The sequence below is a fragment of the Cervus elaphus genome, chromosome 20 (genome assembly GCF_910594005.1).
Source record: "Cervus elaphus chromosome 20, mCerEla1.1, whole genome shotgun sequence".
Taxonomy (NCBI): Eukaryota; Metazoa; Chordata; class Mammalia; order Artiodactyla; family Cervidae; genus Cervus; species Cervus elaphus.
The window spans coordinates 38,883,820-38,896,926 of NC_057834.1; the positions used below are offsets into that span (position 1 = coordinate 38,883,820).

Consider the following 13,107-nt stretch of genomic DNA (forward strand, 5'->3'; position numbering starts at 1 on the left):
GGTGGGGATTGGGACCTTCAGAATGAGATGCGTAGTGACAGGTGTGCATTCATCAAAGCTGGAGAAGGTTGTATGGGGCTTTCTGACACTGTAAGAGTGATGTAATTGCCGACTGGCCAAGAGCACGCACATTCCACAAGCACAGGAGGATGAAAGGTAATCAGGAGCAGATTGTTTATTGGAGAAGGAAATAAAGTGGCTAGGTGAGAGGTTTGGAGGTGACTTCCAGGGTAGGAATCCAGGCTTTTGGAAGACAGATAAGTTTAGAGCTCTTATATCTTCAGAAACGGGGCGGGTAGCAGGGATAGCTGCCTTGTGAGCCTAAGCCTGGGAGCGCCCAAACCAGCTTCTAAGCTTTGTTTCAACACAGGCAGGTGTTTGATAGGGGCTGAGCTGGCCTCACTGGGCCTCAGTGTCCTCATGCAGAATGAAGGTGGGGACAAGCTGATTTCCAGGGGTGCCTCCAGGTCTGGTATTTGTATTTTTATTGCTATTTGTCTTGGGGAGGGGCTTGCTTTTTGAGGACTTATGCATAGGCACATGTGATACCAAGATCAGAGTGAGGCTTTACAGAGGCATTTGTTTGTTTAGCTTTACTGGGGGCTAAGTACCTCAGAAAGCTGAAGCCAGGTCTGTGAAAAAGTCAGAGCCTTTCCAACATAGAATAGATTGCCTTGATAGGAAGTGAGTTCCCCGTCCCTGGAGGCAATCAAGCAGAGACTGAATGACCATATGACAGGAATCTTATGGAGATTCATGAGCTGTTTAGGAGAGTCACGAGCCATTTAACTAGATGGCGTTTACATTTCTTTTTAACTCTAAGGAATGCCACTGCTTATGCATGTGATTGTTCAACAGCATTTCCTCAAGACAGTGATGGCAGCCCCAGCCTTCTGGGCTTCTTTCTTGTGCCCCTGGAGGAGCAGTTCTCATCTCTGGCCTGCACATTTGCATCACTGAAATGTTCTTTGAAATGTCAGTGTCCAGGCCTCACCTGCAGAGGTTTGAGTCAATTGTTCTGGGGTGGAGATCAAGGTCCCTCTGTGCTGTTGGTGCCTGGTGGGCACCCTTCCCCCCTGCATTCTCTCTGATCGGGTGAGGAGACTCAATGCCACCCCCCAACTCCCAGTTTCATTCTGCCTTGGTATTGAGCTCAAAAGTCTAACCTTTCAACATTCATTCACCTAACAAACTTTTGTAAAGTGCTTACTTCCTGTTGGAAGTCCTAATGGGCCAGTTCTTGACTACTTCAGGAGCAACCAGCCCCAAACTGCCCTAAGAGAGACCTCATTATGTGTATTTTGATGTCCCACACTTAGCACAGTGCCTGGCACATGGCAAGTATGTAATAAAAATTTTGATTGAATTGCATGGAATCTTTGCCAATATTGTAAGTGGGGCAGGAAAATAAATTATAAGTAGGCATGCAGTAGAGAATTCATGATATGCCAGTTCCCCTCTGCTCAGACCTTGTAAAGGAAACCACCTCCTTAATTGGAATTATGTTTGTGGCCCTAGGGATGACCCATCTGACTTGATATTTTGGTAGTGTGGTCTTCCAAATGACCTTTTTGTCCTCTCTCGGGGCATTGCACGGCAGGAGAGCCGAGGCTTGGAGAGGATGGTTTCCTCTTAATTGGTGTCCCGGTCATCGTGCTGGCTTCAGTAACCATTACCAGGCCACCGTCTGCTCAGACCCAATGCCCTTGTATTAGCTGCACGGTGTCCCTCAGCCATCAGATTTCATTTCCTTCTGGGAGTGACAACTCGGAGGGCCGCAGAGAAACGCCCCAGGCCAACCTGACTTTACAAGTTTTATTTTGAGGCCTTTGGGGTCCTTCCTTGCACAAGAGTTTTCTGCCTGACCTCCCAACTGCAGGCCTGGTCTGGGCTGCACTTACAACGATGATGCAGACCCCCAGACCTGACCTCAGGTTGCTCATATTCTGTCATGGTAGTAAGTGACCGAGGTTTAATGGTGACATGACTGGGGCCTCCTCAGAGAGCCGTGAGGTGGGGGATTAGTCCTGCCTGGGAAGGCTGGGCTGGAAAGGGTGATGTTCTGATGATCAGTGGGCATCCTATATGTCATAAGACTCTCTGGGTGGAGAGAGCCCAGACCTTGAGGTCTGGCTTTGGCCCGGGTTAGAATCTGATCGCCACTTCATCCTCACTTGGGGATGGTGGGCAAGCGACAGAGCCTCCCTGGGATTGTCCTGAGATCTAAAGCCATCACACCAGTGCCTGGCCATGCTAAGCACACAGTAGATGCTGGCTGTCACTTTAATTTTTTATATGTGAATAGTTAACTACAGAATGATGTTCAATTGTATGGAGATCCCAGTTTGTTTATGCGTCTCCGATTGATAGACATCTGAAATGTTCTCTGATTGATAGACGTTTGAAATGTTCTCTGGTTGATAGACATTTGAAATGTTCCAGTTTGGGGCCATTATGTTTTTTATTTATTTGTGTTTTGGCTGTTCTGTCAGGCATATGGGATCTTAGTGCCCTGATCAAGAATTGAACTTGTGCCCCCTGCAGTGGAAGCATGGTCTTAACCACTGGACCACCAGAGAAATCCTATGGCTGTTATTTTGATTGTTTATTAGTTGTCATGTATTTGGAAGCTCAGGATGGAAGTGTCTACCTGCTTGACACGTCTCAAAATATTCCCCCCTTCATTCAAATATTCGAGTTTCGACTAATACTTATTGACCTACTCTGTGTAGGACAATGTCCGAGGCACCAGGATATAGAAGTGGACAAATGAAATTGAAAAATACTACCCTTCTGGGGCTTCCATCTTGGTGGTGAGCGACAGCCCCTGGGACCTGGTAAAGACACATACTCACCTACACAGAGGGCTCAGGAAGGTGGGAAGGTGCCTGCAGCTTGGTCTCCACTACCCAGGCTGATGCTTAGCCCTGGTGGGCATCCAGCAGGAGACGGCCTCTTGCTCTCCTCGTCTGCACAGAGAGCCTGCATGCTCAGAAAAAAGCATCTTTGGGGAGAAGGCACTCTCTGAAGCCTCCTTTGGTCTCTGGTTAGTCTGTAATCCTCACCTCACATTCAGGATGTAAGGAGCCACTTGTATGTCTTCTCTCTCAGCATGGGCCCTCTGCCCATTCCTTCCAGGCTCTATGCACCTGCCCTTCATCTGCCAGGTGGGATTCGGGCTCAGCAGCCCGGGGGTGAATGGGTTTTGCAAGTACCCAGCATGGGGCCTGGGTATAGTTAAGTGCTCCATAAATATTTATAATGTGAATGAATGAGTGAATGAATGTTTGCCCCGCTGCACCAAAGCTGTCTTTCTGAAAGGCCTGGGCGGGGTGGGGGGGGGATCTTTGTATATTGTTGCAAACCTCAAATGCTGATGATATTGGAGGGGTATTCTGCAGCCCCTCCCTGACCCACAACTGAGACACAGCTGACTTTCCCCGCATTGACGTCTGTGTAGCGAGAGAAATGGTGCTTGGCTACAAGAGAATGTGAGCTTTTCTTTCTGTGAAGAAAGAATGAGTTTTTTCATATGCATTATTTTACTGTATTCTCCAATACTAATGAGAGTTGATCCTGTTAGATCTGGCTTGCAGAGAAGGAAACAGAGGCCAAGAGAGGTTAAGTGACTGGTCCAGTGGCACATAGTCAGCAACAGAGATATGACTTGAATTCTGGCTTTTTGGTTTCAAATCCCATGTTATTTAGAAAAAGACAATGGTAATTTTCTTTGTTAGCCATCTTGTTCTATTTGAGGAGAAGTTGGCATGAGTGAGTTTTGTTGCTGACTGTTTCACAGTCACAGTTTTATCATGTATAGAAATGCTTGAGAAAAGGGGAAAAAAGGAAAAAATGTTGGGAGTGTCCCTGTGACCTATGTATGTTTCATGGCCAGTGCCATCAGCCAGTAGGCTTCAGGGACTATTTGGTCCAAGAGTCTCATTTTACTGGGGGGTATTGAGGTCTAGAAGAGTGATGCAGCCTGTCCAAAGCCAGGCATTTATCACAGAGGTGGCTGAGACCTCCTGGGTCCTCTGATGGCAAGCCCAGGGCCCAGCTCAAGACTTCTTGGTTATGAAGCACCCTGGGTTCTTGGCACTTCTCTCTTCTCAGGCCTGTCAGAGGCCCAAGTGCCCTCTGAGGCCCCCAGGGTCCACCTTCCCATCCCATCATGCAGCTTTGCCTGTTTTCCTTATTCTAAAGTTAGACATCCAAGGATGCAGAGGGTCTGAGTGATTCCCCTCTGGGCCATGAGTGACCAAAACCAGATTCTGGTGGGATCCAGGCGGGGCAGTCACTCTGCGGATGCCAGGAAGAGTCAGGGATGTATTTAAATGAGGCGGCTTAACCCGGGATGATGAGCCTGAGCTAGGAGATGAGCATTAGAGTGAAAGGTGTGGAGGGCGAATGAGAATAAGAGATCATGAGGAGGCAGGAGAAAAGCAGAGGAAGGAGGAAGTCAGGGGTTTGATTCTGGCATGAAAGCACCAGGTTGAGGAAAGAAGCCGAGTCTCAGCAGAGAACATCAACCAAGAATACAGTCTTCCTGGCCAGTGGAAGAGGGGCTGGATTTTAATTTGCATAGCATTAATTAGCAAGAGTGTCCAATTAGGACAGCCATTTTAGGGCCACAGTATTAAGCTGATGCTGAAATGTTAATCAGTTTTGGAGCTTCTCCATGAAATTGAAGGAAAAGTTGACCTTATTAAGCAGAAAAGAGTTCTAAATCAATTATTTCCCAAATCGAATGCATAAAACGTAGATCTTAATTCAGGAGATACATACTTTAGATGGTTTCGCCTCTTCCCCTTTGGGGATTCCAGCCAGTGACAGAGATCATGAATAGGCCTCATGTGTACACATGCGTACTCATTCTTGGGGGAAGGCACCTCTACATTTGTTACCTGACACGTTTCACTTGTTTTCAGTGCCCTTCCAGGACTCTGCTTGCAAGTATGGTTTTCTGTTATTTTCAAATGTTCCAACAATAAAACACATTTAGGACTTCAAAGTCTCTGGGAAGATCTACCGTAATCATTACAATTCTGGCTTGTCTTTGGAAGTTACAAGGCAGGCGGGGAGAGCAGTTTATACAGCTGGCTCAGGAGCCAGGAACACACTCCATCACACTCCACACAGCCTCAGGGGAGGAAGGGCTGGAGCGGTTCTGAGAAGGTTCACTGCAGAAACTGGAGGCTGGGAAGGTCTGACCCAGCAGGGCAGGTGGGGTGTTGATGCATGGACAGAGCACGGGACCTGAAAGCAGATTATCTGGAATAAGTCCTGCCTCCATTTTTTGGTCACATCCTTGGACAAATTAGGTGACTTCTCAAAGTCTCAGTTTCCTCCTCTGTAAAAGGGGGTTGACAATGCCCACCATGCATGGCAGGCCCCTACAGCAGTGCTTTACAACAGATTGCTGTCATCAATGAGAAGTCATAGATCTGTGAAGGGCTGGTTCTTGTCTTGGAGCAAAACAGGGACCACGCAGATGGGGGCATCTTGTAGGAATGTAGTTCACCCTCCTTCCCTGCTAGGAATCCCCTCTACAGCACCCTGATGGCTGTAGCCAGCCTCTACTAGGATGACACAAACTCAGCATCTCACATGGGAGTCTAGTTCATTTTGAAGGCATGGGGGGAGCATGGTATTTAGAAAAATCTGATGCATAGCTAAAATCTGGGCTAGGTGTATGACCTTGGAGAAGTCACATTGTCTCTATGACTCTCAGTTTACAAAAATTATTTATTTATATTTTTGGTTGTCTTAGGTCTTTGTTGCTGCGTGTGGGATTTCTCTAGTGGTAGAGAGCAGAGTCTACTCTTTGTTGCAATCCTGCGGCTTCTCATTGCCGTGGCCTCTATAATTGCAGAGCCCGGGCTCTAGGCGTGCGGGCTTCAGTAGTTGTGGCAGATAGGCTCAACTAAGCATGAGCTTAGTTGCTCCACGGCATGTAGAATCTTCCTGGACCAGGGATCCAATTTATGTCCCCTGCATTGGCAGGCAGATTCATATCCATTGCACCATCAGGGAAGTCCCTCAGTTTTCTTTTTAATCAGTAAAATGGAGACATTATGACCTCATCTGTAGGGTAAGGATGCAAAGTAATTTGTGAAGAAGGCATAGTCTGGGACCTGGTATGTAGTTGACACTTAATAAACATTAGGTCAAAATAAAAGCACTATTATTAAAAAGTTTCAAGAAGCACTCATTAAGCACCTGTTGTACTCAGAGCATCAGAGGTAATGATGTTGAGTTGAGTACCCTGACACTTAATAGAATCATACTATATATTTTCAGTCATTTTTACATTAAAAATAATTGGAAATATATACATAGTTTTGGGGTCTGGATTTATCACTTGATATTGAATCATGAACCTTTCCTGACGTCTTCAAATATTCTCTACAAAAGTGGCTTTAAGTGAGAACATAGTGTTCCATCACTGGCTAGTCTCCAATTTGCTTACCCACTCTAATATTTGGGAGCATTTAGGAATAAATGGCTTTGAAAAAACAACTCTCATCTGTTGAGATATGATTCGTAAGCATTCTTGTGTATTAAGGATTATTCCTCTATTGTTTAAAAGTGCTGAGTTGCAGGGGAGAAGGGTTGATCGGTTGGGGTGATCACAGGGCTTGTGTATGTATGTACACACACCTATTTGGCCCCCACTCACTGCCATCTAAGGGCCAAACGGACTTATCGGGCTGGGAGGGAGTACTGTGATCAACTCAGCCCAGTCCCGCAGGCCCTCAAGCCCTACAGGTGCTTGGGTTTGCTTCCAGAGTTATTTCGCCTCCGTGAGAGGAATCTTCCACATGCCCAGCACAAGCTGCCAGGCCTGAGCTACTGGAAGGGGACCTTCTAGCTCCCTATCCATGGACTTTGCCTTAGTTTTTGGCCCCCTCCTTTTTTTTTTTTTTTTATCTCTTTATGGCATGTGGCAGCTAGCCAGCCCTGATGGCTGCCATCATCCAAAGAACCATATCAATTTCAAGCTTATTTGGAGATCAGGCAGCAAAGAAAAGATAATTCAGCATTTTAACAAATAGAAAACATTTCTAGTCCAGCTGACTTCTTTGACATATTTTTGGCTATTAAAAATTGTTGATGGTTTATTTTTTATTGACATGTGCTAGAGACTGCAAAGAAATCTGTAAAGTAGCGCTCATTCCCGCTGATCCAGTGCACATTCATCCCCTCATGGGGCTGGAGCTGGCCAACGAGGTTTCACTGGCCAAAACCAAGAAGAAGGTGGAGTTGCCTTTTACGTAAAGGCTTAGAGTTTTAGAACAAAAGGAAGAGGCTCAAAGGAGAGGAGACAGCATCTGGCCTCTTTCCCTTTATTTCTTCCTCTAAAAATGATGGAAATAGACTTGGATTCTGATTTCGGTTAATTTCTGCCAAAAGAAATTAATTAGAGTTTGAAATATGCAGCTGATCCCAAATCCTTCCCTGGGGAGGTGTGATGCTCCCCAGATGTCTTCAGACCCCTTTGAGAAGAAAGTGATGGTCATTTCTGGCTCGAAAACATTATGATCTGTTCCCAGTTGATTTCTAAAGGGGAAGTGGCCTTTATCCTCAAAGTCTGAGTGTCCCTGAATTCACCACCTGCTCTTCAGCCCCACTAGGTCTTGTGGTTTGCATGGTGTTTCAGGCACCCAATAGTGCTTTCAAAGATTGGAACCTTCCAAAGGGCTGAAATTGTGTTCTGTTTTGTCCTGGGCCCTTAATTGGAGCGGCATAGTACTCCTCGAGATATCTCTGTGCCTGTGTGCTGAGTAAATGATTGCAGGCTGCTCTTCATTAAGTATAGAACATACAAGAGGCTGAATGAAAAGTGGCTTATAATTAGACCATCATCTGCGAAGAGCAAAATGGACATCTTTCCCTGCAGCTGGATGGTCCTACATAGTATAGAAAGTTGGGATCTGTGTATAAGCCAGTTTGGAAGCTTCTGGTAGGCAGGGGATCTCTGTAAATATCCTGTAGTGTCTAGCACACTGTTGGACACCTAGCAGGTGCTCAAGAAATGAGAAGTGGTTGAAATTGTCATGAAAGAATGAGCTCCTGCATGGGTTCTCCTGTGGGTTCCCAGCACTAAGTGGGCCCCAGAACTGTATCAAGTAGATGAATGGTAGATTGGCAGACACCAGGGAGAGCTGCTCTCTTTCCATCTCAGCATGCAAAGGGTGGTTGAGAACACAAACCTGGGCATCTGGGAATCCTGGGCTCAAATCCAAGCCCTCCACTGATTGCAATGGCTGCCCCATATTGGACCCCTCCTCCTCTAACGCTGGAGATCTCAGGTACCCCTCCCTCTGTTTCCGAAAGCTTGCTTTCTTGGACAGTGATGTCTCCCCCCTCTCTCCTGGAGGTTGCACGTGGTAGCTAATTATATCCCACCTTTGAGACCTGGAGGAGGAGATGGGGACTCACTCCAGTATTCTTGCCTGGAGAATCCCATGGACCGAGGAGCCTGGGGGGCTATATAGTCCATAGAGTCGAAAAGAATCGAACATGACTGGAGTGACTTAGGATGCACTCACGCACCTTTGAGACACTTTCCATTATTATCTTAAGTTGTCATTTGGGTCTGTGTAAATGGACACTTCTCACATTTTTATTGTTTCCTACCAAAGAGTGGGCTGATCACTTGTGGGTGGTGAGTCAGAAGCCTTGGCTTTGAACCCTGGCCCAAGCCACTCACCCCTCCGAGCCTTCACCTATAGCATCTATACAGTTGGGTGAAAGACCAAGGGCTGTCCTGAGGATGGATGAGAACAAGGTGTGAAACCACCTTGAAAACAGTAAGTTGCTTTGTAGACGGCAGGCATTTTATGATTCTGGAGCACAGGGACTGTCTCTCAGGATGCATGGGGCTACAACACCGTGCTTGGAAGTACTGCCGGCTCTCTGCTACCTTTGTTCAGGGCTGTGTTGCCGCCTTCCTCCGGGACTGGGAGCCACCTCTGCTCCCTGGCTTCCAAATGCCCAGGAGGTACCAGCCCTGCAGAGAAGGTGAGGGAAATGACAGTAGCCATCCCTCACAGGGCCGGGTACCGGGCTAGGCACCTTACATATTGTTATTCAGTTGCTCAGTCATGTCTGACTATGCGACCCCATGGATTTGCAGCATGCCAGGCTTCCCCTGTCCTTCCCCGTCTCCTGGAGTTTGCTCGAGCTCATGTCCTTTGAGTCGGTGATGCCATCCAACCATCTCATCTTCTGTCATCCCCTTCTCCTCCTGCCTTCACTCTCATGGAGTGCCTTTATCTTTCACAGCAGCCCTGAGAGGTAGGTACTATTATCCCCATCTGATGCCGGAAGCCCCTGAGTGCAGAGGCAGAGAGAGCAGCCTGAGATCACATGGCTAGTAAGTGGCTGTGTCCGGGGTTGGATCCAGTGGGCTGGTCTGGAGTGCTTGCTGCTAACCATGTGGGTCCCCTAAGCTGCCCTGAGGCTGGAGGACTGCAGCAGAGGCCAAATGACCCACCAGCCTCAGCCTCAGGGCCCTTCTCCTGCCCAGGAACCTCGCTGTGCTGCTGTGCTCGGCCCCTTCCCTCTCCAGGAATTCTTCCACTGCCCTCGCTTCCTTCTGCACCCTCGGCCTAAAACGGGAGAGCCACCAGCAGGATGTTCTCATTCATTCCTGAAAGAACTCTGCATTGTCAGGATGGAAGGGACCTTGGAATCCTCTGGTTCAGGTTTGTTAAGAGGAAAGAGAGGCCGAAGCTGGCACAGTATTGATGTCCAAACCAGATAATACAGCACAGAGAAGAATTATGTTCATATGACTTATGAGCATGAAGGCAAAAATTCTAAACAACACATCAGCAAACTGGATCTAGCCATGTATAACAAACACAATACATCACGCCCAAGCAGAGTTCATCCCAGGAATGCAAATATGATTTAACCCTAGAAAACAGAGGCTCAGAGGGCAGCTGCTGAGACTGAGCCAGCCTATGGCCCAGCCCAAGGTGCTTTCGGGGATCTGGTTACCTTTGTGCTGTATCCTGCTCCTGGGAGGTGCTGGTGACAGTCTTTTTTTTTTTTCCCTTTATTTATTTATTTATTTATTTTTTCAGTGGGTTTTGTCATACATTGATATGAATCAGCCATAGATTTACACGTATTCCCCATCCCGATCCCCCCTCCCACCTCCCTCTCCACCCGATTCCTCTGGGTCTTCCCAGTGCACCAGGCCCGAGCACTTGTCTCATGCATCCCACCTGGGCTGGTGATCTGTTTCACCATAGATAATATACATGCTGTTCTTTCGAAACATCCCACCCTCACCTTCTCCCACAGAGTTTCCTTTGTTGTCACTGCCCCTCACCACTTTATGTAGCCTCAGAGTGAAATGTTCTGTCCTGGATTTTTTCTAATCCTCTCTTTCCATTTCTCCTGCAGGATTCCATGTTTTCGTTGGCCCTGAAATGCCTTATCAGTCTGTCTACCATCATCCTTTTGGGTTTGATCATCGCCTATCACACACGTGAAGTCCAGGTAGGTGCCCTTGCCAACATCCCTTCATGCCGGGGTCGTTCCTCTGCTCGAGGCTGAGCCCACCCCCGGCCCCCTCAGGAACTAGCTGGGGAATCTCACCAGACAGTATGCGAGATTGTGGCTCTTCTCTTTCGGTTTGGGCCCTCATGGAAGAGGTAACTGTGAGGCTGCTCTGGGGCTTTAGAACCATTGTGATTATCCCAGAGGCAAACATGGCTTCATGTTTTGGGGACAGTCCTGCTCAGAGTCTTCATTCTGCACTGCTTTACTGTAGGACTGACTTTGCTCTTTCTATCTCTTGCTGGATCTTTTCTGAGTGTGAGCCATTGAATCTCCCAGGTGAAGCAGACCTTCCTCCTATGCCCTTGCATGCATGTGCCTGCGTGTACACACACACAAACACAGACACTGCAGCAGATAACACTAGGAGTCTGATGGTGAGTTTACCGCTTCCTGGACTGTGCCAAGAAGGAGTCATTTTCTAGATAGAATAGAATCTTCTGTGTTCGAGGAGGCCTCTGTTTCTTGCTGCCAGGAGTCACTTGGTACCCAGAGAAATATTGGCCTGGCCTCTGGGGTGTACTCCAGTTTGGCTGCCATAAGGAGGACGGTTTGACCTGGGCTGGGAAGGGCAGGCAGGAGTGAGCAGGTCGGAGGCATCTTCTCCTGACAATGGGTCTCCCGTGTCACCAGGCCCTTCGGGCTGACCTGTTGTGCTGGGGCCCTGGGTGGTGGTTCTACAGTATCCAGATGTTTTTTCTCACTTGCATGCACATCTGAATATAACCCTGTCCTTTGGCTGGAGGAGCACAGATAGATCTACATCTGGGCAGCAGGCGAGAAATTGACAAAGACCAGAACTCAGAGTTGGGAAAGCTGGGGCCGAGACTCAGCCATGACCTCTTCTCACAGCAGGTCTCTGGCCAGCCCTGTCGCCTCTCTGGACTGGAACGTGTGAACTTTTCTTTGTCTGGAACATGGGGCTTTTTATTCCACTGTTTACGAGTTGTAAGGATGAATGGGTAGTGTATGAGAGGGCTCTGTGAACTTTAAAACACTTCAAATATCGTACCTCTTGTCACCCAGCATTTCTGGGCTGAGTGGCTGCACAGGCAGAGATGGGTGAACATCTTCCGCTCCTGGGAGGGTGGTCTGCTCTCCCGTTGCGTGTCGGGGGCCACTGCAGCTGGCCCGGGGGAGGGAGCCTTGTCTCCAGGCCACCTTGGCTCCACTCTGTTGATGAACAGAGGACACTCATTGAGAAGGTGGGGACTCGTTAGTTTCCGGAGGGGTCACAGGTGCAGGGACAGAGCTTGTGCTGTGAAGGCTGAGAGTCCCAGACACCACCCAGCGGGTTCCTTTATGGGGTCCAACCTGGACAAGGCGGGTGGGCTCTAACCCCAGGAAGAAGCCAGGAGTACAGGCAGGAGAAATGGGCAGGAATGGGAGACAGGCCCGGGAGTCACAGTCAGGGCTCCCGGCCAGGTTCACCCCACCCCAAACCAGCTGTGGGACCCAGGTGTTTCCTTAGTTCCTCTGAGCCCCTTCACCCTCATCTGGAGGCATCTATACTACACTATATCACCTTGCCCTGTGCAGAGGGGTCACACAGGCCAGAGAAAAAGGCAGAGTAGTGAAGCTCAGCTGTGAGCCAGGCTCGGGGAAGGGGGAAAGGAGCTGGTCTCAGCCTCACACCCACACAGTGGGTCCACTCGGCTTGACTGCTGCTATTTCTACTCCAGGCCTTGGAACTAGAAGAGCCAGGTGTCCCTTCTCTGATTCTCTTGGGGTACTGCCCTGCCATCCCCAGGGCTGGCAGCCTTAGCTCTGACCCCACCCAGCTGCGGTTGTGATGTCAGTTCTGGCCAGGTGGTAGGGCCAGCACCTGGCTGGGCTCACTGTCCTTTCTCACCTCACAGCTAGTCTCTGCTTCGCCCTCATTATGGGCACCAGAGGATGCTGTGTTAGTTATTTGTCTTGGCCTGACACTCAAAGTTAAGAGCAGCGAAGTGAAATCAGTGAAGGCATTGAATCCTGGCTCAGACACCTTAGCCTGAATGCCCTTGGGCCAAGAACACCTTATAACAACTTCCCTGGGCCTTGGTTTCCCCATGGTATGGAAGTCATACCATCCACCTTGCTGAACTTGTAAGAGGGTGGGTCCCTTTCCTGTGACCTCTGTCCCACTGCTCCCAGCTGGGCCTCATTTTACAAGCTGTGCCCACCAGATGGTCACTGTCAGGACCACCTGGTGCTGGTAAGTGGTTGAATTTCCTCTCTACCCTGCCTGCACGCTCAGCTCCCACCACCTAGTCCGTCATCCTACTGGCCTACCAACACGTGGGTTGTCACCAGAACGTGGCTCCCTCTGTGCCTCTTACCTATCCAGTGAAGTTCTTTCTTCTGGAAAGTTCTAGCGGGACCTTCTTTTGCCAGAGAGAATTTGGAATGGTTTGAGCCCAGACAGCAGGGCCTTCATACGTACTCACCTGACCATATTGTAGTTTTCTGTTCTGTGTCCTTTTCCCCAGCCTCAGGGACAATGATGTTGTGAATCTTTGTATTTCCAGGGACCCACAGCGTGTGACAGAG

The 13,107-nt window shown here is 48.6% G+C and overlaps 1 protein-coding gene across 3 annotated transcripts in view; it reads left to right on the forward strand.

The window, feature by feature from the left end:
- The window catches only part of KCNN3 (potassium calcium-activated channel subfamily N member 3), a 169,580-nt gene that overhangs the window by 35,175 nt on the left and 121,298 nt on the right, over positions 1 to 13,107 (forward strand). For all 3 annotated transcript variants that reach the window (XM_043875766.1, XM_043875767.1, XM_043875768.1), the window contains exon 2: positions 10,420 to 10,515. In XM_043875766.1, coding sequence (XP_043731701.1) covers positions 10,420 to 10,515 — 96 coding nt within the window. The remainder of the gene's footprint in view (positions 1 to 10,419; positions 10,516 to 13,107) is intronic.